We start from the raw sequence: 27,416 nt of genomic DNA on the forward strand, positions 1-27,416 counted from the left end.
CCTCAGTCCCCGCAGAAACGTCCTTCGTGGTTTCCCTCCCTGGGCCTCCGGATGGGGGAAAGCCCTCTGCTTTTGGCTTTTCCGTCAGCGTGTTTGAGGTGCGTTCCCGGGACGTGAGCCAGAAGACAGAGGTCAGAACCCGTGGGTCCGACGGCTGTTCCCCTCCTTCTTCCCCCCCACCCCATCTCCACGAAGGCACAACGCAGCTTGCGGCCCCTTCCCGTGTCTCTCCCCCTGTCTGCCACACTTCCCTCCTCTCCGCCAAACTGTCAGAGCAGCATTCTAAAGCATCTCGACTCTACGGAGCACACACATGACCACGGTCAAGTTCATCATCACTGCGGCTCCCGCACAGAGGTTCAGGTGGGGAAAGCGAGGCTTTCCCCAGGCTCTAGGGCTGGGAGGGTGACAGAGCACACTTGGTCCCCCCTCTCTGCTTCCAAGGCCGGGTTCCTGCCCTCTTCTGTAGACCCAAGGCCCCGTCCGGCTCTCAGCTGGGTCCGTGACTCAGAGTAACCAGGAAACCTGCCGGCTGGGGGGCCGCCTGGACACAGGGCCTCTGGGCAGCTGTGCAACTGAACACGGGAGGCAGGGTGGGGGTAGCAGACCCACGAGCCTTTCCCTCCTGCCTTGAGCAAGAAGTCAGAAGGAACGGAGGACTGAGGGAGGCTAGCAGGGCCGTGCAGCATGTGACAGAGAAGAAACTCCCTTCTTGTAGACATGTCAGCCCGTTCCCCTACCTTCCACGCCCTCTTTCTCTGAGGAAGGCCCTGCTTTTCGCCGCAGTCTCTTGCTATCTTTTTTTTTTTTTTTAGTTTATTTATTTTGAGAGAAAGAGAAAGAGAGAGGGAGAGAATGAGTGGGGGAGAGGCAGAGAGAGAGAGAGAGAGAGAAAATCCCAAGCAGGCTCCAAGTTCCACGCTGAGCTCGACTTGGGGCTCCATCCCAGGACCGTGAGATCATGACCTGAGCTGAAATCCAGAGTCGGATGCTCGACCCACTGAGCCACCCAGGCGCCCCGGTCTCTTGCTATCTTAAAGGGAAGTCAAGGGAAGACAAAATCCTGGGGTCATCACACATCGTCCGATGGGAGTCCCGGGTCTCACGTCAGAACTCGCAGGGATGTGAGGCAGGGTCCAGGTGACCGACCGCTTTCCCCACATGTGTCACCCGCACCGTGGCCGCCAGCCCCGGTCACCGCTGGGAGCGGCACACTGAATCACGTGCTAGGGGCCCAGCTGGTCTGCACCCATTTACAAAAAAAGAAAGCGGGTCTCAGCTTCCAACTTCAGAGCCTCCTCTGGAATTTAAAAGAGTTCTAGGTGGTTTAAAGGTGGAGCGGACTGAGGCTGCTAACTGGTCACGGCCCGCCAGCCCCCGTAATTAGCACGAGACCACTGTATCGTGTAAATGCCGCTCAGTGTTCAGCAATGACTAACCGCTCCATTTCAGGCTGTTTACTTAAGAGCGGGGCTTTCCTCCACAATGGATGTTTCTGGGTATTTACCTACTTAGCAAGAGAGGAGAGAGGAGAGAGGAGAGAGAGAGAAAGAAAGAGAGACAAGACAGAAGGTAAGGACCCAGATCCCCGTTTCTCTGCCCTTCACAACACCCCTACACCCCTACCCCGCCTCCCGCCTCCCAACCCCAGCATTGTGGGGGACCTGCTTCCTCCCAAGTTTTGCCAGGCTACTGAGCCGCGTGACCTTGGGAGAGACACTTCTCCGTCCCGAGCCTCTGTCCCCTCATCAGCAAACTCGGCGGGCTGAATTGGGCGAGGTCAAAAATCACCCACATGGGAGGTGCAGTGAGTGGAGAAGGTGAAATGTCTCTGTTAAATTCACACACGCTTCTTACTTACTGAAAACCACAGCACGACAGGCTAGGTCTGTCTCCAAGCGGACTACGGAAGTGTCCCGGCCTCTAGCAGCTGGCCACATGCTCCCCGGACAAATGCAAAAAGAAGGATTAAAGGTATCTGCAGAGTAACCCCGGGAAAACGGGCGGCAGGCCTGAGCACACAGTTAAGCGAGTAAAAGTTGTCAACAAATACGTATGTATATGGTAAATGTGTGTGTGTATGTGATGACGGTCATGTTCACTACAATTTTCTTTTCTAGGGAGAATGTTGCAAATCTATCTGTGTGCAGACAATACCAAAGCGAGCCTCGTGTGACGGCGGGTAGGGAAACCCCAAGGAGAAAAGCTTGCTGCCTTGAGGGGCAGGGAAGGCTGGACAGCGAGGGGCTCCGTGCTGGGTGCCGTGTATGGAGACAGGCCAGCAAGACAGGCCTGCCGGTGGGGCCCGGGGCCCGAAAGGGCACTGTTCTAGACAGCGGGGGCATTTAAGATGCATTTTTTACCGTTTGAGGTGGAGTGAACGAGTGAACCGCCCCTGGCATTTACCGTAGGAAATCTTCCGTCAGGTACCTATTGTGTATTGAGTGCGTGTGGGTATTGGAGTGCTGATGCCTTGTGCAGAAAAGAGGCTGGGTTCTCGTTTGGCTTGATATCGGGAAAATCAGGAACATTCTACTTGATGCAAGGATGGCGGGGGGGTGGGGGTGGGGGGCTCAGCTGTCGTCGGAGTTGATCTCTACCTGCCTGGGCCCGGCCTATCTCGTTGCCAAAGCCAACACCCTTCGATCTTTTCACTTGACGTGTCTTTGTCCACCTCTCCACGTTCCGCTCATTTCTTCCAAGGCTAGTGTTCATCTTCCCCGATCACTCCACCCTCTCTCTGCCTGGATTCATTCCCCAGTGACCACCATGCCCCCCCCCCCAACCCCCCAGGCATCTGTGTGTTTCTTGAGCGCTCCTCGCCTCCCCACCCCCAGGTTGGAGGCCCGGGAGGACAGAGCCCCTGTGGCTTTCTTTCCCTGCTCTGCCCACTGGGCACCTAGCTGGCACAAGGCAGACTTTCAGGGTCTGCGCAATCGATAACCAAATGAATATCATTAAGCGCCTATTAGATCAATAGTGACAAATACTCCCCAATGACCATGCTTATTTGAAAATACACCCCAAGCATTGTTTCTCTACCCCGCCCCCGTCCCCCCCCCATGCTTCTCTGCAGGGATTGAAGACAGTCTGATGTTTTTGCAAACGTGTCCACGTTTAGGGGCCGTCTTGTCCTTGTTGGCTCTCCCCTGGGATGTATCCATTCTTTCCTGGAAGCTTGCACACAGGGCGCCCGCCTTGGCGGGTGCGCTTCCTAAGCGCCGTGGTCTTTCAGGGGATGCCGGGGTCTGGTAGAAAAACAGGGGTGCCTCCACGCTCTGCGCAGCCCAACCCTCTCACCAGGCTCTGCAGATAAAAACACTTAAAACCCCGGTTAAATCTCGGTTTGCTGGTGTCGCTACGGCTCCTGCAGCGGCCCCAGGTAATAGGCACCGCGGTGGGCAGGCGGGGAGGAAGGCAGAGCGCGGGTGCGCCCCTCGAGGCTAAGGCACTCCCGGCTCCCGGGCCGGCTGCCTGGGCCGCGGTGCGTACCGAGCGCGCTCCGAAGCGGTCCCCGGCCTCGGAGACTTCTGGGCGCCGGGCGCTCAGCCCTCGGCCCCGGGCCCGGGCAGCAGGCGGCGCGGCGCCGGCATGCTAAGTGGGCCGCACTGGGCGCCTTTGTTCCCCGCGCCTCCGAGGACAGCTTCCCTCTGCATCCTAATGGGCTCGTCCCCCCGCCCCCCTCCGCGTCCCGGACCCCGGGGCGCCGCCCGCCCCCGCCCCGCGGGCTGAGCACCTGCGCCGCCCCCCGCCGCGCCCCCCAGCGGGGGGTCCGGCGGCCCGCGGCGCAAGTCTCGCGGTGCTACGGCCCCGGCGGGGGAGCGGCGGCCCGCGCCCCCCGCCGCGCGACAAAGGCCGGCCGGGGAGGCGGGGGCGGGGCGGCGGCGGCGCGGGGGGGCGGGGGGAGCGGAGGCAGCGCCCGCCCGCGCCGTCCTTTGTGTGGCGGCGGCGGCGGCGCCTGGGCCCGCCCGCCCTCCGGGGCCCGGCTCCGCGCCGCCCTCCGCCCCGCCCGGCCGCCCGGCCTCCCGGCAAGATGGCAACCCCGGCGGCGGTCAACCCTCCCGGTGAGTAGCGGCCGCGCCCGCCCGCAGGCCCGGCCGGGACCCGCGCTCGGGGGTTCTGCGCTCCGGGGACCCGCGCTCGCGGGGAGTGGGGGGGGGGCGGCTGCGCTCCGGGGACCCGCGCGCCGGGGACCCGCGCGCCGCAGCCCCGGCTCCGGCCGCAGCATCAGCACCGGCACAGCCCCGGCGGCGGAGGCGGGCCTCGCGGCCCCCGCCCCCCCCCCCCCCCCCGCGTGCCGAGGACGCCCGCCGCCGGCTGCCCGGTGCCGCGCGCTGTCGCGTTCGGGGCGCGGCCCCGTGGCATCTCCGGCAGCGGCCGCGGCGGCGGGAGGGCACGGCGCGGGCGCGGGCAAAAGTTTGGAGCCGGGATTCAACAGGGTGGACCGGGGTGGAGCTCGCGGCTGGTCCCCGCGCCGCCCGCCCCCGGGCGCCCCGGTGCCCCCTCCCCGCCCCCCGGCTCCGCAGTGGGCACGGGCGCCCGGCCTGCGGCGGCGGCGGCGGCGGCGCGGAGCATCCCGGCCCCTCCCGGCTCGCGCCCTCTGCCTCCGCGGGCCGCCCTGTCCTCTGGGTGCAGCCGGTGACAACCGTACTCGCCCCGGCAGATTTCGAAAATGGAACTAGGTCCTGCTAAGCGGGACTACTGAGCGGTTTGCAGTGGGCGCAGGAAAACCCCGGCTTAGTTGGGGAGTCGGGCTCCCTAGGGGTGCCCAAGAATGGGAAGGGGACACGCAGGCTGCCGGCTGTGAAGTTTTGGTGTCGCGCTGGCAGGGCTTGGTGCTGGGTCTGGGGGGCATGCAGGCGGCCGAGTCAGAGGCCAGTCCTCAAGGAGCCCCCCCCCCTCCCCAGAGGGAGGTGGCCTGTTGGAGGTGGCGATGGGGTGGGGTGCCTAGCAGAGAAAACAAAACTGTCATCAGAGTTAGGAGTGAAGGATCCCCTGCATCCAAAGTGGTCAGGGGGCGCTTTTGGAGATCAGACATTTCCCAACTGGCCTTGGGAGGATTGGAAGGTTTGAATGTGCAGAGCAGGGCCCAGGGGGCGCGCGTGGGGAGGGGACAGCGTGAATGGCAGACACACTGAGTAGGTTTCAATGACTATTTGGGGACTCTGGGTATCCAGAGGGAGGGAGCAGTGGGGTTTCACAGACTTGTTCGGCTCTGAAGGACAGCCTAAGGAGTCGACTCTCTCCCCGCTCCCCCCCCCCCCCCCCCAGGTTAAGGAGTCCTCGGTGGTCTTGAACGCGGAAGCCATGTGATCATGGTTCTTCTGGAAGGTTGACTTGTCAGCCATGTCTAGATGTCATAGAAAGGAAGGAGCAAGGTTGGAGGCAGAGAGGCTGGTCCAAACGAGGCATATGGTGGGGAGTGGTCCCACTTAGTGGCACTGGCTTGGAACAGAGAGCAGGTGGAGGGTCCTGGAGTTGACACACTGCTCGGAGTTGGGGCATGGGTAAGGGGGGGGCCCTGGAGACACAGGTGGGGAGTCTGAGTAGCTCCTGAGAGGCAGGTTCCATAAGAGAACCTCAGAAGAACTGACGGGGAGCTCCCACTCTAGGACACGGAAGGGGGAACGTGGCACATTTGGAGACCGCCCCTCAAGTTTGCTAGTGACTCAAGTCTGCAGTTTCAGCCGGGTCCGCTGCTTACGAACCAATAGCCAGTTGATGGATTTAAATGTTGTGATGTTAAAAAAAAAAAAAAAAAAAAAGGCAAACGCAGTAACATGAAGATATTTTGGTCCCATACAGCTTATATTGGAAAGAGGAGTACGAAACTGAGGAAACTGAGGGCGTTTACCTAATACACACACACACACACACACACACACACACACACACACACCATTACATCACTGTTGGAAACGATTTTGTTCGTCATCGTGGTCCCACGAGCCGCCCGGAGCCAATAGGGCAGCTGCCTGGCGTGGCAGCGTGGTGCCCATGAGTGTCCGTGCCCCGGACGCCAGGAGACCCCACTGCTACAAGTGAGGGGTTGTTTTTATTATTTGGAAACACCGGGCCTCCTTGACAGACGGTGATGTCTGTGTGTCCTGTCCATTGGCTGAGATGCCAGGGATCGTGAGCACGGAGAGGTCTTCTCAAGGGAAGAGTCTTTCTCTGACCCGGTGCCCTGGGGTGACACTCAGCTCTGTGGGGCGTGTTGCTCCTGGCCCCCGTGAATATCTGCCTTCTCTCTAAGGAGAAGGCCGATATAGTTTGAACGGATATGTTGAAAGGCTTGAGCCCAAGAGAGAGACTTCAGATCCGACTTGCAGTTTACAGCAAAGAGAGGCAGGGCACCCAAGCTTCTTGCCAAGTCCGCTGCTCCGGGGCGGGAGTCCCTGGATGCTTCTTTGAGCATCTTGTCCACCTGCCGCACCCCTGGCCCTGGACGTTGTTGCTCTGCAGAGAGTAAGAGCTTGGTAAACACGGGCCGATGCACCGGGGGGCACCGAGATCTCTGTGTGCTGGTTCTTTGCGCCCAGGGTACAAAGGCCGCAGCCTGTCACCTCCCCGCCCACCCACACGCGTTTTCCGTTTTCCCAGCTGAGCCCTCACTGCCCACCAGCAGACCCCTCTGCAGTTCTGCGTCTCTGTGAGGCAGGGTGAGGCCACTCGGGGGCCCGGTGATGCCCGAGGAAGCTGGAGGTTTCACATCCTGTGGTGGTTCGGGCGACAGGAGCCCCATTTAAAGCTCTGATTTGGCCTTTCCAGTCTCCTGCTGGGGTTTCAGGTCTGGATTCCAGCAGCCACTCGGGGGGAGGCGGGGCTCCCAGGGATTCTCAGGAATTCTCAGGAACTGACTACTTGGCGTACTGCGTTTCCTGGAGCCACGCGCCCGTCCACGGCAGGGACACATCGCTGTTTCATCGACTCCTAAGGAAAGACTAGGGCCAATTATACGATGAGGCTCCATTTCAGGCATGTTTTAAAAATGTGCATTGAGAATCAGCCAAGAACCGTGCATCAAGGAAAAACCCATTCTGCTGCTGGCCCGTCCACGTGTAAAACATGCAGTTGTGTTTTCAACAAAAATCTGTGTAGAGCTTACGCTCTAGGCATGTGCCATGATGGCCTTTTGAGTTCTGGCAAATGAAGAGAAGGGTGTCTGAAAAAGTTTCCTTAGTTCTCAGCCAATAGTTACCCTGCAACTATTTTTTTTAAAGCTTATTTATTTATTTTGAAGGGGGTGTGCAGAGAGAGGGAGAGGGAGAATCCCGCGAGCAGGCTGTGTGCCGTCGGCCTGGGGGCTCGATCTCGCAAACCGTGAGATCCTGAGCTGAGCCAAAATCAAGAGCCAGACGCTCAGCCCACTGAGCCCGCAGGCTTCCCTTTACTGAGCAACTGTTATGTGCCAGGTACTGAGAGCTAGGTTCTGGGTGATCAGTGGTAAACCCAGGACAGCGCCTGCCATCGTCCTCTGTTTGTCGGTGGCCGGGGAATATGTAGTTGTAAAGAATCACGCGGATGTGTGAGTTATGACATCGCTAATGCTACAAATAAATGAAGGAGGTTTGGGGTTTGCCTCTTTGAGGGGGCAGCTTATTTTCTTATATTAAATATAATTTATTGTCAAATTGGTTTCCATACCACACCCAGTGCTCATCCCAGCAGGTGCCCTCCTCCATGCCCATCACCCACTCTCCCCTCTCCCCCAACCCCCATCAACCCTCAGTTTGTTCTCAGTATTGAAGAGTCTCTTATGGTTTGCCTCCCTCCCTCTCTGTAACTTTTTCCCCCCTTCCCCTCCCCCCTGGTCTTCTGCTGAGTTTCTCAAGATCCACATATGAGTGAAAACATATGGTATCTGTCTTTCTCTGCCTGACATATTTCACTCAGCAGAATACCCTCCAGTTCCTTCCACGTTGCTGCAAATGGCCAGATTTCATTCTTTCTCATTGCCAAATAGTATTCCGTTGTGCCAAATAGTAAACCACATCTTCTTTATCCATTCGTCAGTTGATGGACATTTAGGATCCTTCCGTAATTTGGCTATTGTTGAAAGTGCTGCTATAAACATTGGGTACAGGTGCCCCTATGCATCAGCACGCCTGTATCCCATGGATAAATGCCTAGCAGTGCTGTTGCTGGGTCATAGGGTAGATGTCGTTTTCATTTTTTGAGGAACGTCCACTGTTCTCCAGAGCGGCTGCACCAGTTTGCACTCCCACCAGCAGTGCAAGAGGGTTCCCGTTTCTCCACATCCTCGCCAGCAACAGATAGCTCCATATAAAGCCAACTTGGTGTATCGATCAGCAGATTTAGAATCAAAACACTCTGAGGTCACAGTTGCTACAAAAAAGTCCAGAGGACATTGTGTCAGGGGGTTCCTAGGTGGTCATCGTTTTTAAGGGTTTGTTTTCTTCTTTGAGGTTGTCCTGATACTTGCGACATTGCACGGGCGATTGCAGACGTTTGGTTAATACACAAGTCAGGACTGCTGTCTATCACGAGACATTTCATAGGTGAGAAGGTGGGCGTGGGAACTGTGGATCTCGGCGAAGGTGATAGTGAAACTGATGATCGATGTTGCAGGGGGTTCTACGAGGCAGTACTTTATGACCTACGTACCACCACTTAGCGTTTGCTGCATAGGTGGGGTGCATTCTAACATGGACGTGTATACGTTCATAAAACAGAATACGTATTAATCGAACAGAGTGAGTGTATGATGTGCAACGAAAAGCTTTGTGAGACTGTATTTCAGGTTAAGACGAACTTTGTAACATTTATGCGATTTTCCCTTTTGTTGTTGTTGAGTGTAGTTGACACACAGTGTTACATTAGTCTCACGTCTTACGTTATCCTGGGCCCCACAGGCGTGGCCACCGTCTGTCACCACGTGGCACTGTTATGGCACCATCGGCTGTATTCCACGTGCTGCGCCTTCCATCCGTGGCTTCCTCGTCCCGTGACTGGCAGCCTGGACCCCCCTCTCCCCTTCACCCATTTGCGATCCCCCCACCCACTCCCTTCTGGCAACCACGAGTTTGTCCTCCATATTTATGGGTTTTTGGGGTTTTTTTAGCTTAATACATGTAAGGGCAATTTGTCTTTCTCTGTCGGACTTATTTCACTTAGTATAATGCTCTCTGGGTCCATCCATGTTGTTACAAATGACAAGATCTCATTTTTTTTAATGGCTGAATCATATTCCATTGTGTGTATGTATGTGTGATATATGTAATACATATGTGATAGTGTATCTATATATATGTAGATGTGTGTATATATGTATCTGTATATGTATATATATGTAGATATGTGTGTATATATGTGTATATATATGTATGTATATATGTAGATACATATGTATCTATATATGTATCTATCTATATATATATACACACACCACATCTTTATCCATCTATTGATGGACACTTGGGTTTCTGCCTTATCTTGACTATTACAAATAAGGCTGCAGTAAACACAGGGTTGCATATATCTTTTTGAATTAGTGTTTGTTTTCTTTGGGTAAATACCTAGTAGTTGACTTACTGGGTGATATGGTAATTCTGGTTTTAACTTTCTGAGGAACCTCCACACTGTTCTCCACAGCGGCTGCACCAGTCTGCTTTCCCACCAACTGTGCAAGAGGGTTCCCGTTTCTCCGCATCCTCGCCAGCATCTATAGTCTCCCGATTTGTTCATTTTAGCCACTCTGATCGGCGTGAGGTGGTATCTTCTTGTGGTTTTGATTTGCATTTCCCTGATGACGAGTGATGTTGGACACCTTTTCGCGTGTCTGTTGGCCTCTGGATGTCTTCTATGGAAAGATGTCTGTTCAGGTTCTGTGGCCGTTTTCTAATCAGTTTTTGGTGTTGAGTTGTGTATGTTCTCTGTGTAGTTTCGATATTAACCCCTTATTGGATGTGTCGTTTGCAAATATCTTCTCCCATTCCGTAGGCTGCCTTTTCATTTTGCTGATGCTTTCCTTTGCTGTGCAAAAGCTCTTTATTTTAGTGGCGTCCCAATAGTTTATTTTTGCTTCTGTTTCCCTTGCCTCAGGAGACGTATCTAGAAAAATGTTGCTAAGCCTGTTGTCCAAGGCATGACTGCCTGTTTTCTTTTAGGAGTTTCACGGTTTCGGGTCTCACATTTAGGTCTTTGATCCATTTTGAGTTTATTTTTGTGCCTGGTGTAAGAAAGTGGTCCCATTTCATTCTGGATGTGGCTGTCCAGTTTTCCCAGCACCTTTTATCAAACGGACTGTCTTACATATTCTTGCCTTGAGGAGCCAACCTGTGAGTTGAGATCCGAGGAGTGAAGAGAAACACGGGCAAGCAGGTGCATTCTGGGAAGAGCCTCTGCAAAGGCCCTGGGGTCAGAAGGGCCGGTCTGCTTTGAGGAACCAGAGCGGGCCAGAGCAGCTGGAGGTGCGGTGGGCGGGTGGGGTCTCGAGCAGGGGAGGGACGTGACGTGACCCGCACTCCGCTGGGCCCTGGCTGCTGTGCAGAGAGCAGATGGGAAGGCCGGACTCTGGTTGGAGGTGGCTGCCAGGGACCCCGGCTGGCAGGGGAGACGCGGAGAAGCACACGGAGGCGAGGTACCCCTTGGGGCGGGGCCGCCACGCTGAACACGCACGTCCTCGTGCACCTAGCAGTGGGCCGGGGACCCCCCGCGTGGCCGCCTGCAGCCGCTCCTTTTGGGCAGAACCGGCAAGGCCGCGGTGGGGGGGTGGGTGCGGTGTGCGCCTGGGTGACAGGAGGTGACCGGACTAGGGAGCCCCCCGAGACGAGCCCCCGACACTGGGCGGGAGCTGTCGCGGAGACAGCAGTCAGGCTGGAGTCCCTCTGTCCCCGTCGGTCTGTGCTGATGCTGGCTGACATGCCCGGGGACGTCATCCCCCTGTGCCACGGCCCCTGGGTGCTGGGCCGTAACGCAAGGGGCAGGTACTGGCAGCCGCGTGGGGCCGGCCGGGCCTGCAGACAGGCTGGTGGGAGCCGTCACTGCTCAGGGCGGGCCCTTGCACCCCGATGCCACGCACCCGATTCTGGCCCAGACCCTCGGCTCCAGAGCTCTGGCCGACGCCGAGCTCCCCTGTCTCCACCCGCCCCTTGCCCACACCTGAGGGTTTCCCTGCCCATGCCCTCTGCTCCTCCTGGTCCCGGCTTGGATCGTCCCTTCTCCCAAAGCCTGTCTCCAGAGACGGCGTGCCCATGCTGCCGTCCGCCCGGGCCCTGTGCACTTTGCATCTGGAGCATTTCTGTGACCCGGGGTGGAGTGGTAAGGTATGGAGTTGCTGCTGGATGCCTGGGTCTCCTGCTGGCCCCGAGGCCCCACGAGGGCGGGGGGAGCCTTCCTCACTCTGCAGCCCCTCCTGTCACACCGCCTCCCGCACGGCAGCCTGCCCATAAGGTGTGCCTGTGGACAGGTGCACGGGTGCCGGGGAACCGTGTTACACGCCCGTGCGCACCTGCTTGTGAATGCCTGCCTGGGAGACAAGCTGTGCGGTGTGTTCGTGGGTCCCCGAAACAGGAGGCCAGAGCTGTCGAATTTAGGTTCTGGCCTTGGTTTGCAGGAACTGGTTTTGATCTGTAAATCCTAGCAGAGTGGTCCGAACCCAGATCAGCTCCTCCAGACTTCGTCTCATCGTAAAGGAACCCGGGAGATGCACAGATCGTATCCTCTGCCCCAGAAGGAGGGGAGGTCAGACTGGCAATAACCTGGCGACTGGCTGGGAGTCGTGGGAGGCCACCACCTTCCTTACGAAAGTCCCCGAGGGTACCCTGGAAGGGGTCTCCCCGTCCTGCCTTCCGTTCTGTGTGCGGAACCGTGGGTGTGGTGGGCGTGATTCCCGGGGGGCTCCAGACACGACACGGAGGCAGCTTCACTTCTGTTCAGGGGATGCCCGCCGCCCCCCGACGCGATGCTGCTGGGCCCGAGGCCAAGCCCTTTGCAGATAAGGAGCCCCTGTGGCCTTCCAGACTGCAACACTTTGACCGTTTTCCAGGTGAATCCACAGAAAAAGCGAAACTGCCCACGAGCAGGTACTTCCTGCTGTTGTACATTGTGCAGAAGCAGGGGGCCTCTTCCGCCGCCTTGGTTGTGCCGTGAGGGTGGCCAGGCGGAGCCCGCGGGTCCCCCAGCCCCTGCCGAGACGCCCCCTCCTTTCCTGCTCATAACCGACTCCCTTCCCCCGAGTGCAACAATAAACAGACATGACTTTTCCCCCCAAAGACCATGTGCACATACAGAAGAGAATCGTTCTGAACACACTGCTTTGTTGCCTTTATTTCCCTTCATCAATAGTACGAATGCCACAGCCTCTGTCTTATGGCCCCGTCCTCATCTATGGGCTCTGTCTCTCATGCTTACGTTCCTAGCATTTGCTACGCTTTTCCGTTCGTCACAAGTACGCACAGCGTGCTCATGGACGTCCCCGTATACAGATATGCAGTTACGCGATTTCTTTCTCCCCTTAGGTGAACTTCCTAGAGGACAACTGAACAGTCAGATAGGTTTCAATGCTTTTTAGAAATACGCTTTTTTTGCTTTAATGTTTATTTCTTTTGAGAAAGAGAGCACGAGTGGGGGAGGGACAGAAAGAGAGGGAGAGAGAATCTCAAGCAGGTTCTGCACAGAGCCTGACATGGGGCTCGATCCCACAACTGTGAGATTGTGACCTGAGCCGAGATCAGGAGTCAGACGCTTCACGACTGAGCCCTCCAGGTGCCCCATATGCTTTTATTTTGTATCGGTTTCCGCAGAGGTTAACCCAGAGGCTCAGACTGGTTCAGAGACTTGCCTGGGGTTCCCACAGTGTAAATGGGGGAGGAGGAATGGGCCCCCGCGAGTTCAGGTCTTCCACGTGGCCTTTTCCAGCTGGAGGTGCCATTAGCTGCCCTAGAAACCTTGGATCACTGCTGCCTGTCTGTGCGTGGCCTGGGCCCGTCCCCAGGGCTTTGAGAGCACGGGGCAGGGGGGGCGCTGTCCTCCCTCTGCCTGCGCTCTGTGGCTTAGACAGTTTGTGGTGGTTATTCCTGCTTTGGATGCAGATCCAGGAGGTTTTAACACCTGGGGGTAAGTGTGTATGTGTGCGTGTGTGTGTGTATTTGATTTGCGGACCCCTGCACTGGATAGATACCTCTCTCCCCGGGCCCCGGTGACAAAGGAGAGGCTACCTGTAGGACAGCTGGGGAGGACTCCCAGGCTGGCACCGAAACCAGGCTCCGTGGGTAGATCAGGGCCTCCCGAGAGCCAGATCAGCGAAGGCCTTGCTGGCAGCTGAGTGAGGAACCAGGAGAGAGGGGGGGTCATCCTCTGTTCATCAGATCCTCCTGGGGCCCTGCAGTGGTCCACTGGGGGCCATCAGAGGCTTGTAGCCTGTCGATGAGGCTTCTGCCTGCCGAGTTTTGCCTGGCCCACCGAACTGTCCTAATGGCAGTTAAGGAAAAAGCCACTGAAATTGCTCAGATAAGGGAGGCCAGGGAAGCTACACGGATACACCTTGCAACATCAGTGAATGAGCCGGGTCCCAGACGTCGAGGCACCAGGAGGCCGGATGTCCATTTATGTACGCATTTTTTTAATTTAAATTTAAATTTTATTTCATTTGAGAGAGAGAGAGGGAGAATGAGCAGGGGAGGGGCAGAGAGAGAGGGAGACACAGAATCCAAAGTAGGCTCCAGGCTCTGAGCCGTCAGCACAGAGCCTGACGCGGGGCTGGAACCCACGCGCTGTGAAATCCTGACCTGAGCAGAAGTCAGACACTCAACCGACTGAGCCACCCAGGGGCCCCTCCACATATTTTAAATTCATGGCTATCTCCAAATGGTATTCTCTTTCTTATCTCGGAGAGACATCTGACCCAGCCGTGTGGCAGAGCCTCTCAGAAACCTGGCACGGGAGCAGAGGTGTGTCTGCAGAGGTGTGTGGTCTCTAGAGGGGGTCTGGTTGTCACGACACCGAAGGGGGTGGGGAGTTGGGGGGGGGCATCTCGTGGGTGGAGGCCAGGGATGCTGTTGAACGTCCCATGGCCCCCCCCACAGCGCCGTTATCCGGCCCCAGATGGCACTCGTGCCCGGGGGGAGCAGCCCCGGTGTGTGGGGACGGGACTTTTTGTAACCTCTGGGCACTGGCAGCTGGCCAAGGAGCCCAGAAGTTCCGTGGGGCGTGTGGCCGGCAGAGAATTAGGGGCTGGCTCCCACGACCGGCACGTCGCGGTGGCCGTAAGGACGAGGTGGTACTTTTCAGATAATCATGATACCCGTGAAGGAAGTTCATTTAAATGTGAAATAACAGAACTGCCAGATTTTTTTTTTTATTATTATTTTTAGAACAGCATTGATGTTTCTGTCACATCAGCAGTTTGAAATGAGGCGTAGTCTGGAATCATCTGCCGTAATTTGATATGCTTGATGGATTCCAAGTTCCCCAAAGAATAAAATGAATGAATGTGTTCAAGGATCACAGCTGTGTTCTCTCCTTTGGAAAGCAGTTCCCACCAGAAACCTTCCCGTTGGGTTCGGGCAGCTTGTCCAGCGGTTTCGGACACGGCCTCCAGGACAGGCATGTTGGGACAGTTTCTGCCAATGACTGGCCGCCCGCTGGACGGCAGGGGGAGGGGACCCCACTGGCGCCTCCTGCGGGCACGGAGGACGCGAAAGGCCGGGCTGGGGGCATACGGCCGCTTCTGGGACGAGAGCCTGTGGCCTTCCCGACGCCCGTCTCCAGCTGCCTGCCGGGGGCGTCTGTCCGTGTGTCCCCCGGACCCTGAAGCCTGCCTCTCCTGCACTCCCTGCTCCCCCTAGGTCCCCGGTGGCGGTGAATGGCGCCTGTCTCCATTCACCGGCCAGAGCCAGACAGTAATTATTTTAATCGCTTACCCACCTAATTAAACAGATATTAATTGGATGCCAACTGCGTGCCCACAGCGGCGTGCCAGGGCCGGCGCGGTTTCCGCTTTCGTGGAGCTCGCCGTGTCTTAGATAATCACGGGCGCGAGGCGATCATTGAAATAAGTAGCGGGAGAGAGAGGGGTCTTCGTTTCCAGATGCCACGGGGAGGCCCGAAGTGGAGGGGACAGGGGCAGAGACCGAGGGACCCCCAGGTACGTCGGCGGTAAGCCCGGCCGAGCCGGGTGGCGGACTGGATATCGCCGATGCGGGGGCAGGAGCGCCACGTTCCCGATTCGGTCACGGGGCGGGTAGGGCGCCGTGTTCCAGGCCAGAGGGCCCGGCGAGTCGGGGCCCTTGGGGGTATTTTGGTGGAGGCGCCGGGGAGAGCAGGATCGGTCTCGCACATGCCGAGCTCAAGACACCTAAGTGCCTCGGGGATTTGCCGGGAGCCTCGGAGTCGCCCGTTTCCCTTCGGGTTGGGGCGTTTTGTTTTGCTTTAGCTACCGTGTCCCCAGTTCCTTGACCGAGGCGTGGCACGCGATGGGGGCCTCATGAGTGTTCGTGGAGTGGGCGCCTGACGTGAGCTCCACGTCTCCCAGACGGCGAGCCAAGGGAGAGTTGGGTCCACCACAGGGTGGTTCTGGTTTCGGTGACGTTTACGCGGGGCGGGCAGCTGGCTCGCAGAGAAGTGGCGAGAACGGAGCACAGGACCGGGCTCCCCGAGGGTCAGCCGCGGCCCGTGTGCCGGGTTCTCCGGCTGGCCTCTGTCTCGCTGGGCAACTTGAGGGTGCATGGTGCACCCTGTGCCCCGTCCCTTCTGAATACTGCCACGTGTCTCCTGGTGACGAGGGGACAGGCCCCCGGTAAGTACCCGAGACACGCGGTGTGGCCTCCCACACGGAGCTCACGGCTGTCTCCGTGTGCAACCCTATGTCGGCAAGAGCCAGACCTCCGAGGTCCCGCGGACCCTGTTGTCAGCGCCCTGAAATTCCTCAGGAGCCGCCGTCGTCGCTGTGCGCCGTGCTGTGACAAAAGCACGCTTTTGCACCGCGAGACATCTCCAGAGTTCTTTCTTGACCGTCGCGACGCCACGTCACTGGGAAGAAGGGCGTTCTCTTACGGGACAACAGTTTGTGACCCACGTCAGGGCATCAGCGTCCAGGTGACACCCAACGTCACACCCCCTGACCCTACTCTCACTCCATTAGGCGTTCTTCCAGAAACCTGCTGTTTCCTGGTCCTCGGTTTCATCCAGGATCACAAATCCCACTTACTGTACTTCTGATCTCTCCGGCTTATTTATTTCATAACTGGACGTCTGTACCTCTTCTCGCCTTTAACCAGTGCCTGTCACCCCCCACCACCAGTTCTCTGTATTTAAGAGCGTGTTTCTTTGTTTTTTATTTGTTCATTTCTTTTTGTTTTGTTTTAGATTTCACATCCGAGTCAATCATACGGTCTCTGTCTTTCTCTGTCTGACTTATTTCACACAGCATAACTCCCTCTGGGCCATGGTTGTGATGTCCCTTTACTCCCCTTTAATTCTGGAACAATCGCTCAGAGGCGTTGTTGTGTTGGTTTGTTTTGTGTTTTTGGATTTTCTTTTATGGCCTTGACACGTTTTGCCAAGTACGGGCCAGTCATTTTGTAAAATACCTCCCAATTTTGTTCGATGTTGCCTCATCGTGACATTGGGGTTGTGCTTTTTAAATTAAAAAAAATCTTAAATTTCATTTTATTTATTTATTTAAAAAATTTTTAAATGTTTATTTTTGAGAGAGACAGAGCGTGAGCAGGGGCAGGGCAGAGAGAGAGGGAGACACAGAATCCGAAGCAGGATCCAGGCTCCGAGCTGTCAGCACAGAGCCCAACGCGGGGCTCGAACCCACAGACCGCGAGATCCTGACCTGAGCCGAAGTCGGATGCTCAACCGACTGAGCCACCCAGGCTCCCCCGAAATTTTAAATTTTTATCGAATTTTTAAATTTTTATCAAAAACACCACCAGGGTGACGTTGTGTCACGAGGCTGACTCACGAGGGCGTTTGTCAGCCGTGACATCAGGGTCCCGTGTGGCCAGGGCTGAGGAAGGGGATTCGTGGTCTCAGAGCCCCCCATGCTTGGTAAGCCTCCTCTGTGGGTTTGCACACCCTTTGTGGGCAGCCGCAGATACTCCTTGGTGAGTGCAGCTCCCGGGGGAGTTTTAAAAAAAGCCCGTAAGGCTAATACTTCCCTCAACTAAATGTCAACTTCCTGACATATTATAATATGTAATAGAAATATGTAATAGAAAATAATTATAATCTAACCGTGTAAGGACGATCATATGTCTAATAAAGTCAGTAGGGATTTTGGGCGTTTAATTACCAACTCTCCCGACACACGCTGCAAGGCTCTTCAGGTGAGCTGCTCGTGTGCAATTCGTGAGACCGCAGTTCTCGGCAAGACCTTCCTTCAGACGGTGGTCGGCGTGTCGCGTGTCCCGCCCTTTGTTGCTGGTGCACGCCCGCGCTGAGATGTGCATTTTCATTTATTCCAGGAGGCTCGTTTGCTCCTTCTGTGTTCCACTGAAGAGATAAGTTTGTAATTTACTGTGACTTTGTAAAGAAAGACCTAGTAACTCAAGAGCCGGGGTTCTTTCTGGAATAATTGGCCTGCAGGCACCTGCTGCGTTTTCCTAAGCGAGAGCCCCTCCCTCATCCCTGTCCCTCTCCCCGCCCTTCTCTCTCATCAGAGACCCTGTCCTGTTGTGACTGTCCTTCCCGCCCTCCCCACCTGCTGCTTTCCAGCCCAGTCGTGCCCTGCCCCCCACTCCTCCCCCTCCCCGTCCTCGCGGGCATCACCCAGGGACCGTCCTCCCTCCCAGCACCTCCCATGCACCGGACAGGCCGGGGGGGGGGGGGGGGACGGCCGCTCAAGAGGGTCCCCGGACTCTGTGCGGGGCACTTGCCTCTGCACACGGTGGCTCGGCGCCCCCATCTGCTTCCACCTACTTAAGTGGCTCCCGCCACGTCCAGGGCAATCGAGTTTGTACACTTTGTGGACAAACCAGAGGTTCGGACACGGGCCTTTTTGCCTTCATCCGTTCAGCACGTGTGTGTCGGCTGCCTGCCGTCACCAGTCCCGGTGCTCAGGTGCTGGGATATGCTGGGGAGACCCAAGGATGCGGCTTGCTGGGAGGCGTGTGCGGTCTTCTGCGCCTGCGCCCCGAGCACGCCCACAGCGCAGGTCCGTTAGGCCTGTCGGCCACCAGGTGGCGCCGTCCTACAGGTAACGCCGTTCCTCCCCGAGACCTGCGAGCATCCCCCGGAGGCAGGCCTGTGGGGCCCAGCGCCGCCCTCCGCCCCGTCCCGGAGGCTCTGTCGGTGGATAGGCCGGGATGCAGGGGGGGCGGCGTTTGCATTTCGGACCAGTCCCCAGGTGACGCTGATGCTCCTGGTTCCTGGACCACCCCGAGGTCCACCGAGGCAGAGGCCGCGAAGCCCAGTGCTGTGCCCGCTGCTGCCCAACCCACCTGGTTCAGGATCCATGAACTCATTGGATCTTCCTGCTGCTTGGGGCTTAATGGCCCCATTTCACAGCTGGTGAGTGTGAGGCTGTTCTGATCCCAGGCGCACTCTCTTTCCACTGTCACCCTGGCTCTCCTGGGTGGCTTCGAGAGGAAGGCACTGGGTGTGTGAGTGAGCTGTCCTGGGAGAGGTGACTGACGTCGTTAGCTGGGCATCGGGCAGCATGAGAGAGGGACCAGAGCCGTGTCCCTGCCCCGGAGCTCACTCTGGGCTCTTGGGGACCCTGCTTTCCTTTCTTCTCATCTGTAAAATGAAGGTCGGTCCTTGGTGTGGGGATTTGTTTCATTTATTGTTCTGGGTGTTCAGTGGCCCTTTCAACCTACTAAATTCTTTCTCTGTATTCTGTCCTGCTGGAAATTCTGGTAGTTGGACATAGACCTCATGGAGTGGTCTTCCAGGAGGACCCAACTCCTCGATCACTTTGGGGAGATTTAAACTTCTTCAGAAAATAAATCTCTCATTTCTTTCCCCAGAGAAGACTCCAGTTTCTTGGCATCGGGGGTTCACGGAATGCCCTCACTGTTGTTGATGGGATGTCGGGACTCAGGAGAGACAGGGTATGAGTTCAGTGTGGCGTCTTTCACTGGAAAATGGTGGCTTTTCAAAGCATTTAGGTTAATTGTTTTGTTTTAAGAGAACAAGATTCTCTAATTGAGTAGAATGACTGATGCCCAAGTATACCATCATATACTAGTTACGACTTGAAGAAAGTGATTCAAGGGTTTGAAAATAAAAGGTTTGGCTGCAGTCTATCAGGCCAACGCAGAGGAAAAGAAACCATGGTCACGATTTTAAAATCAGTGAAAAGGAAATTATGTCAAAACATCTCATGGTACAAAGGAGGCCATTTTTAGCCTGTAATTTACTGGGTTTGAACCTTAATGCACCAAACAACATTCTGTAACTGACAGGAATTTCTCAGGACTCTTGAATGCAAGCCCCATGTTACTGCATTATTTTTTCTCATCAAATTAAATCTGCCTCATCCTTTCCAGCTTGGCTGTTGGGACGTCCTATCTCATTTTCCCTGGGGAAGGTGACCTTTTCCCTGGGGTCATTTAGGACGCTTTGGGCCTTACGTAGCCCAGGAGCACTGGAAGAGGGGCCTCAGATCTTCTGTCAATTGTGACTCTTTGTGAGACACTCGTTGCCCAGGTCCTTAGGGTGCACGTGAAGGCAGCCAGCTGGCCGGCTGTCCTTACATCCAAGTGGGCTGTCAGGAAATTACAGCGTTGAAAAATAAACAAGATTAGGGGATCAGTGGAAGAACTTAATAGCTACTAAACACAGTTGAATAGAGAATTAATGAATTAGAAAGTGGGATGGAAGGAATTACGGAGCATTTAGCACAGAGGCTGAGTCAGGACCCAGGAGCATGGGGCTCTGAGTCAGAGCCCCGTGCATAATCTACTTATGCACGTAGATTAGAGCCGTGGGCAGAGACGGGTGCAGGGCCGGCCGGAATCCAGGAGAAGAGGCTGGTCACCTTCCAGAACTAATGAGAGGCCCCGAGCCTCGGAGGCAGGAGTTACGGCAGACTGCAAGTGAGAAAAATGAAAAGAAACGCAAACCTAAACCAAGTGTAGTGAAAACAGAAAGGAGCAAAGACAAAGAGGGCCAAGGGACTCGAACCTGTCTCTGAACACCTCCCGGCAGGAATGCCGTCCCCGGAGCCCGAGGCGCTGTGCCACCCTTGACACGCCCACGCGTGGCACGCTGCTGTCCGTGGCCCCCTAAACGGCCGTGTTTCCGTGCAGTCCTGATGGGCGTGTTTCCCTCCCACCCTCTTTTGTGAAGGTGGGTATTCCGGTGGCATTTCCACTGGATGACATCGGGGGCCACGGTCCCTATTTCGGGTCCCCCCGTCTGCCCGTGAGTCTCCGGCGAATTAGGTACCTCTCAGGACTGGACGGTTAGGGGAGAAGAGAGCAGCATGTAGGGGGTGCACGGAAACAGGAGAAAAGGTTCCCTGTTCCTCTGTGGCCGGACTGGACGGTAGTTGAGGGCTGTCTCTCCTTTAGGTAGAGCCACAGCTGGGCGGTGCTGGTCCGCCTACTCTCTATTCGGAGCTAAGCTGTGGGAGCGGAGCCGGCTTTGGGGTGCCGTCCTCTTAGATGTGACGGCCCTCACGGCAGCCCAGCTGCCTCCCGAACTCGGTCTCTGTCGACCTCCTGCCCATCCAGCGAAGCCCCGCCTCTCCATGGCCCTTTCCCCCAGGGCTGCCGTGTGGGGGTGGACTGGGCGAAGGGAAGGGAGGGCGGGCTTGGTGCAAGGTCACGGGCCTCGGTCACGAGGCTGTTCCCTCTCCGGCTCCGTGCGGGGGGAAAAGGGCGTTTCGCTGCTCCTGACCAGGTCAGATGATCTCCTTTGGAGGAACGGGTTTCACAGGTGAGAAACAAACACCCTCTTTGACTGGGTGCCGTTGACCGACCGCCCGGGTCAGCTCGGGCCGCCGTAACGCGGGGCCGTAGACCCGGCAGCCTCGGTAACAGAAGTTCAGGTTTTCATTTTGGAGTCTGGGAAGGTCAAGAGCGAGGTGCTGGACGGTTCAGTTCCTGGCCGGAGCACCCCTGCCGGCTTGATGGCTGCCTTGTCGCCGTGTCTGCTCTGGTGCAGAGGGGGTAGCCTGCTCTCCGTCACCTCCTCCAGCAAGGACACTGATCCCAGCGCGAGGCCTCACCCTCGAGACCTCATCTGAGCCTGGTCAGCCCGCACAGGCCCCGCCTTCCCAGGCCGCCACGTTGGGAGCTGGGGCCTCAACAGGGGAGTGGGGCGCAGGGGGGCACGAGTCGGTCTGCAGCACCCACTCGACATTGTGTTGGATGTGGTCGCAGCGAGCCACGTTTGGGGCCACGCGGTTGTGGACCTGAGTGGGAAAGGGAGACGAAACAGACACAGGCAGGAGGGGCAGCAGGAGTGGCTGACCCGTGACGTCGAGGGACTCTGCCATGGCTCTGCTAAGACGTGAGCGCGGGTCTTGAGAGCCACATCGTAGAATATTATTTTTTGGTTCACAGCTCACAGTGGACCATCCACTCGATTCTGACTTGAGGACAGTGACTGGGAGGGTACCTGATGCAGGACGGGTGCCCAGAAACCCTTCATGGTGGGGGGGATAGTCCGTGGGAGGGTACCTGTTGCAGGACGGGCACCCAGAAATCCTTCGTGGGGGGGATAGTCCGTGGGAGGGTACCTGATGCAGGACGGGCACCCAGAAACCCTTCGTGGGGGGGATAGTCCGTGGGAGGGTACCTGATGCAGGACGGGCACCCAGAAACCCTTCGTGGGGGGGGTAGTCCGTGGGAGGGTACCTGATGCAGGACGGGCACCCAGAAACCCTTCGTGGGGGGGATAGTCCGTGGGAGGGTACCTGATGCAGGACGGGCACCCAGAAACCCTTCGTGGGGGGGTAGTCCGTGGGAGGGTACCTGATGCAGGACGGGCACCCAGAAACCCTTCGTGGGGGGGATAGTCCGTGGGAGGGTACCTGATGCAGGACGGGCACCCAGAAACCCTTCGTGGGGGGGGTAGTCCGTGGGAGGGTACCTGATGCAGGACGGGCACCCAGAAACCCTTCGTGGGGGGGATAGTCCGTGGGAGGGTACCTGATGCAGGACGGGCACCCAGAAACCCTTCGTGGGGGGGGTAGTCCGTGGGAGGGTACCTGATGCAGGACGGGCACCCAGAAACCCTTCGTGGGGGGGATAGTCCGTGGGAGGGTACCTGATGCAGGACGGGCACCCAGAGACCCTTCGTGGGGGGGGTAGTCCGTGGGAGGGTACCTGATGCAGGACGGGCACCCAGAAACCCTTCGTGGGGGGGATAGTCCGTGGGAGGGTACCTGATGCAGGACGGGCACCCAGAAACCCTTCGTGGGGGGGGATAGGCCGTGGGAGGGTACCTGATGCAGGACGGGCGCCCAGAAACCCTTCGTGGGGGGGGATAGGCCGTGGGAGGGTACCTGATGCAGGACGGGCGCCCAGAAACCCTTCGTGGGGGGGATAGGCCGTGGGAGGGTACCTGATGCAGGACGGGCACCCAGAAACCCTTCGTGGGGGTGGTAGTCCGTGGGAGGGTACCTGATGCAGGACGGGCGCCCAGAAACCCTTCGTGGGGGGGGATAGGCCGTGGGAGGGTACCTGATGCAGGACGGGCGCCCAGAAACCCTTCGTGGGGGGATAGGCGGGGCCCAGAAACCCTTCGTGGGGGGATAGGCCGTGGGAGGGTACCTGATGCAGGACGGGCGCCCAGAAACCCTTCGTGGGGGGGATAGGCCGTGGGAGGGTACCTGATGCAGGACGGGCGCCCAGAAACCCTTCGTGGGGGGGATAGGCCGTGGGAGGGTACCTGATGCAGGACGGGCGCCCAGAAACCCTTCGTGGGGGGGGATAGGCCGTGGGAGGGTACCTGATGCAGGACGGGCGCCCAGAAACCCTTCGTGGGGGGGGATAGGCCGTGGGAGGGTACCTGATGCAGGACGGGCGCCCAGAAACCCTTCGTGGGGGGCAGGCAGGAGTTGAGAGCCTCGGGACTTAAGTGAGGTCTGCTGGCAGGATGCATGGAAGTCAGCCTGCCACGTGGTTTGGGGAGGAGACACTGAGTTTGGTTTCGAATGTAGAGACTGAGGTCGTCTGTGAAACCTCAGCACATTATGCCCCGCGGTTGGAGGTCAGGGAGCCGCCGTCTGAGGAAGTGTAGGTCGCTGGCCTCAGCCCCGCGGTCACAGCAGGAGCCCCGCAAGGAAGCCGTGGCCTGGTGTCGCCCAGGGCTTGCCCGCTGCGCTCTCCGAGGGGGTTCTTTTCTTGTACGTTTACACAGTCTCAGCCCCGGCAGGTTCGCTGCTACCCTTCCAGACCTGCCTCCCTGACAATGCCCTTTGTTCTGACCTCTGAGGGATCACAGTCCGCATGTGGCTTCACTTCTCTGTGCCTGTTCACCCCCAGCCCTGCCTCCCGGGTGTCGGGGCCCCCCCCCCCCCACCTGCCTGTCCTGCCAGCGCTGGGGACGGCCTCTGTCGGCTGTGGGCGCCTGTGGGCTTAGTGCAGTGGCTTGGGCGGCACCGGTGTGAGGTGCGTGCGCCGTAAAAACTATACCTGCTGGTGACCAGGTGGGGCGTCCCTCGTGGGCCCGCGGCGACGTGGGTGCCCTTTTCCCCTCCTGCAGCAGGCAGTGCTGTGGAATCACACACCTGAGCGCGTCTGTGCGTAGACCCGGAGTGTTGGAGGGAAGATGCTGGTGGGGTAACAGACGGTGCTCGCGTCGCGCGTTGCCACTTTGACCTGCTCGCGGCGGCTCGGACGTTATCTCACGAGGCGCGAGTAGGGGAGGATGCGTACTTTGCAGACGGGTGGAATGCGGCGGTGACTCAGCCAGTCTCACGGGTGGGCGAGGCGGGAGCCGGGTGCCTTTCTGTGTCCCAGCCGCGGTCCCCGTGCTCAACCTTACGCCAGAGCGGTGCGGCGGTGATCTCACCGGCCGGAAGCCGCTGTCTGCGGAAGTGTCCTCGACCGGTCAGTGCAGAAACGGGGGCTGAAGGAGGGCCGAGGTCCCACGGAGGAGGGGCCGGAAGAAACGAGGTCAGGGCTGTGTGTCCCCCTCCCGGACTCGTGCACCTACACAGCAGGTGTCAGCAGGTGCAGTTTTCGGACCAGAGGCACGCAGTGGCCTGACAACAGTGCAGTGACAGAGCCTTCGTCCAGCCAGGGGATGCCAGACCCTTCCGCCTCACCTGCGGGGTCACGGGTAGCTTTCTGGTGTAGGATGCGCCCCCGACAGCATGTCCTTAGTCTTCCTGTCCTCCCCCCACCCTCCATTGTGGTCACACCCACGGGACATTGTTGTCATGCTGAGAAAATACAGACCGGGCAGCCTTGGTGGCACATGCCTGTTTTTCCTGCCCCCCACAACCCCCCACCAACCCTCCGGCCATCATCCGGGTCTTTCCTTCTCCGGGCACCTTGGGCCCCCCCCCCACACGAAGGCCGCTGTTCCGGGGACGGCCAGGGCCTCCTGGGCCTTCTGCCCCGATAGCACCGCCGAAAACAGGGCTTTCCCGGGCACCCTGTGACAGGTGCGCCGGCCCCGTGGCTGCATGTGCGTGGTCCAGGCTCAGAGATCTGCGTGGTTTCCCCGCTCCCCAGGCCCAACCCGCCCCTCCGGGAGCCCGGCCCCTGGCCAGGCCGGCCACTTCCTTCAGGACCCCAAGTCTCAGGTTGGAAACCTGCCCTGTTTCTTAGCCTCTCTTCCTTGTGCCTCTCGGGAGAGGCTTGGGATCCGCCTGCTCCTTCCAGGGTCGTGGCCGTGGGGTTCCTCTTTGGCTTTGTGACACAGAGAAACCATCAGAATCGCGAATGGGGGGTTGAAGTGCTGGCATCCTCCGTACCTGCCCCCAGAACCAAGAAAGCCATGGGGCGGCCTGCCCGGGCTCGCGTGGCCACCGTGAGCCAGGGGACGACCCCTCCTCTCTCCTTGCTCAGCTCGCCCAGGATGGGCGCACACCTGCCCCGCTACCCTTGTTCTGGGCGCTGCATGAGCAGTGATGAGTCACACGTCCCCCTCCCCGGACAGGGTCCCGGGGGGCTTGCCGGCCATCTTCATACCCTTTACCAGAGTCCACAATCATCGTCCCTCCCACGGGACACTGGGCATCGTCCAGGGAACCAACACATCGTCCAGAAAAGCCAACCAGTCACCTGCCACCAATACCCCTCCCCCCAGTAAAGGCAGCAATAGAACTGAAACCCGCACCCCAGATCGTGGCCGGGAGGTCAGCAGGACCAGAACCCCATGCCCCAGACTGTCCCCAGGAGGTCAGCATAGAACTGGAACCCTGTGCCTCAGACTGTCCCCGGGAGGTCAGCAGCCTTGGGCATCGTGACCAGCGGGCCCTGGGCCTCCTCTGCATGGTCTTCTGGGGGCCCCGCTCTCCTCCATGCAGGTGGGTGCTTGGGATCGCTGGGGCCCTGGCTGGTTGGAGGTGGCCCTTGTGGCCTTGCTCTTGCCCGGGGTCCGGTCACGGCAGGGCCAGCCCCTCCAGCCCCACGCCGGGGCAGGCTCTCCCCTTCCCGCCGGAACCACCACGCCAGCTCCCCAGCGCCAGCTTCCTCTTGGGGCCCTGCCCCGGAGCTGCGCTGGTGTCCGAGGCCAGCTGACCCTAGAGCCCGTCCCGGGGCCGGCGCGTCGTGGGGCTGTGGTGGGGACACGCTGGGCGGATGGCGCCTTCCCGGCCAGCCCACCTCCCTCTCGGGTTCCTTCCTCCCGTGTCCTCCCTCCGTGCTCTCTCTTCCCCCGGTGCTCCAGCCCGTCCAGCTCCTGTGGCAAGACGCTGTCGTCTTGCGTTTGCCTCTGTTCCTTCAGCTCGGCTGTCGGTGGCTCCTGCCGGTGCCCGGGTTGGGCCCTGCATCCCCGGGCTTCCTCAGAGATCCCTGGCAGGGGGCCCGTCTCTCACCCCGAGCCGGGCGAGCCTGCGTGGCCCTGGGGAGAGCAGCGCCCGCTGGGCAGGTAGCCCAGCAGTGAAGACACTTCTCTGAAGGGACCCGGCTGCTTCTGCATCTGCGCCCGGGGACCTCTGCCTCCCGGACAGGCTCTGACGTGCCACCCCCGGGGGCCTGCCGCTCCCCTGCGGCTCGGGCACAGTGGGAGGGCCGTGCCTTGCCCACGGGTCGGCTGAGCTGAGCTAAAGGTAGGGGGCTCCCCAGCCCCCCCGGGTTCTTGGCCCAGATCGCTGGGCTTATTTGCTTAGGCCAGAGGTTGGCCAGTTACGGCTGATGGGCCTCGTCTGTCCGGCCTCCTATTTTTCTGTGTCCCACAAGTTAGAATTATTTTTACATTTTTTTAAAAATTTTTTTAACGTTTATTTATTGTTGAGAGACAGAGAGACACAGAGCATGAGCAGGGGAGGGGCAGAGAGAGAGGGAGACACAGGATCGGAAGCAGGCTCCAGGCTCTGAGCCGTCAGCCCAGAGCCCGACGCGGGGCTCAAACTCACGGACCGTGAGATCATGACCTGAGCCAAAGTCGGCCGCTTAACCGACTGAGCCACCCAGGTGCCCCTATTTTTACATTTTTAAATGATTGGGGGGGCTTAAAGGAACGCTATTTCGTGATGTGAACATGTATGAGATTCTAATTTCATTGTTCATGAGCTGCTGCACAGCCAAGCCCACTCATTTTGTGGCATCTGGGGCTGCTTTTGTGTAATGCCTGTGTGGATGAGTAGGTGCCACGGAGACCCCGTGGCCTCTGAAGCTAAGATACCTGCTCCCTGACCCCCACACAGGAAAGTGTGCTGGCCTCTGGCATAGCTGGTCCACACAGACGGGACCTTCTGCTGGGCCAGAGCCTCTGGGACAGGAATGGTGTTCCCATGAGCTCCGGGAGCCCAGGTCTGCTAAGCCAGAGGTGTGTCCCATGATCCCCGAGGGCCTCGGCCGCCCGGGCTTTTCAGGGGGCCGGGAGCCCCAGCATTCTGTCCTCCAGGGGCCCACCCGCTGCTCCCTGCGACGTTAGGTCCCAGGCAGAGATCCGGCCACTGAGGACAGATCCCATTGGTCCATGGCACCAGAGAGCACAAGAATGAAAAAACACATTACAACGCCTTGCGTGCAAACACTTTTAGTATTTTGAATATTTTATAGATAGAGAGTAATTCACTGTTTAAAATTGAACACAAGACCTATTTGTCAAATGATGGATGAATACGTTCATCAAGGAATATATTCAACGAGGAAACTACTTTGTTTCGAGAAAAGTACTTTGTTTCGTAAAACGTTTGGAAGGGGATTCCGTGTCTACGGAAGGATATGTGATTTCCTTAATCAGTTTGTTGTGTAAACAAGGGGGCATCCTCACATTTATTTTTTTCCTTTTCCAGAAAGGCATGTTTTTAAAAATTTTTTTTTTCAACGTTTATTTATTTTTGGGACAGAGAGAGACAGAGCATGAACGGGGGA

At 58.0% G+C, this 27,416-nt stretch overlaps 1 protein-coding gene across 7 annotated transcripts in view; it reads left to right on the top strand.

Moving 5' to 3' along the window:
* Positions 1 to 1,415: 1,415 nt before the first annotated feature.
* The window catches only part of ARNT2 (aryl hydrocarbon receptor nuclear translocator 2), a 148,915-nt gene continuing 122,914 nt past the window's right edge, over positions 1,416 to 27,416 (top strand). For 2 of the 7 annotated variants that reach the window (XM_053223451.1, XM_053223450.1), the window contains exon 1: positions 1,416 to 1,572. In XM_053223451.1, the coding sequence (XP_053079426.1) occupies positions 1,431 to 1,572 (142 nt within the window). In that variant the 5' untranslated portion in view covers positions 1,416 to 1,430. Of the gene's footprint in view, positions 1,573 to 1,807; positions 2,024 to 2,252; positions 2,299 to 3,908; positions 4,065 to 20,740; positions 20,854 to 27,416 lie in introns of those variants that run through there. The other 5 variants (XM_053223449.1, XM_053223456.1, XM_053223454.1 and 2 more) reach the window with 5 other exon arrangements.

The sequence above is a fragment of the Acinonyx jubatus genome, chromosome B3, assembly GCF_027475565.1.
Source record: "Acinonyx jubatus isolate Ajub_Pintada_27869175 chromosome B3, VMU_Ajub_asm_v1.0, whole genome shotgun sequence".
Classification (NCBI taxonomy): Eukaryota; Metazoa; Chordata; class Mammalia; order Carnivora; family Felidae; genus Acinonyx; species Acinonyx jubatus.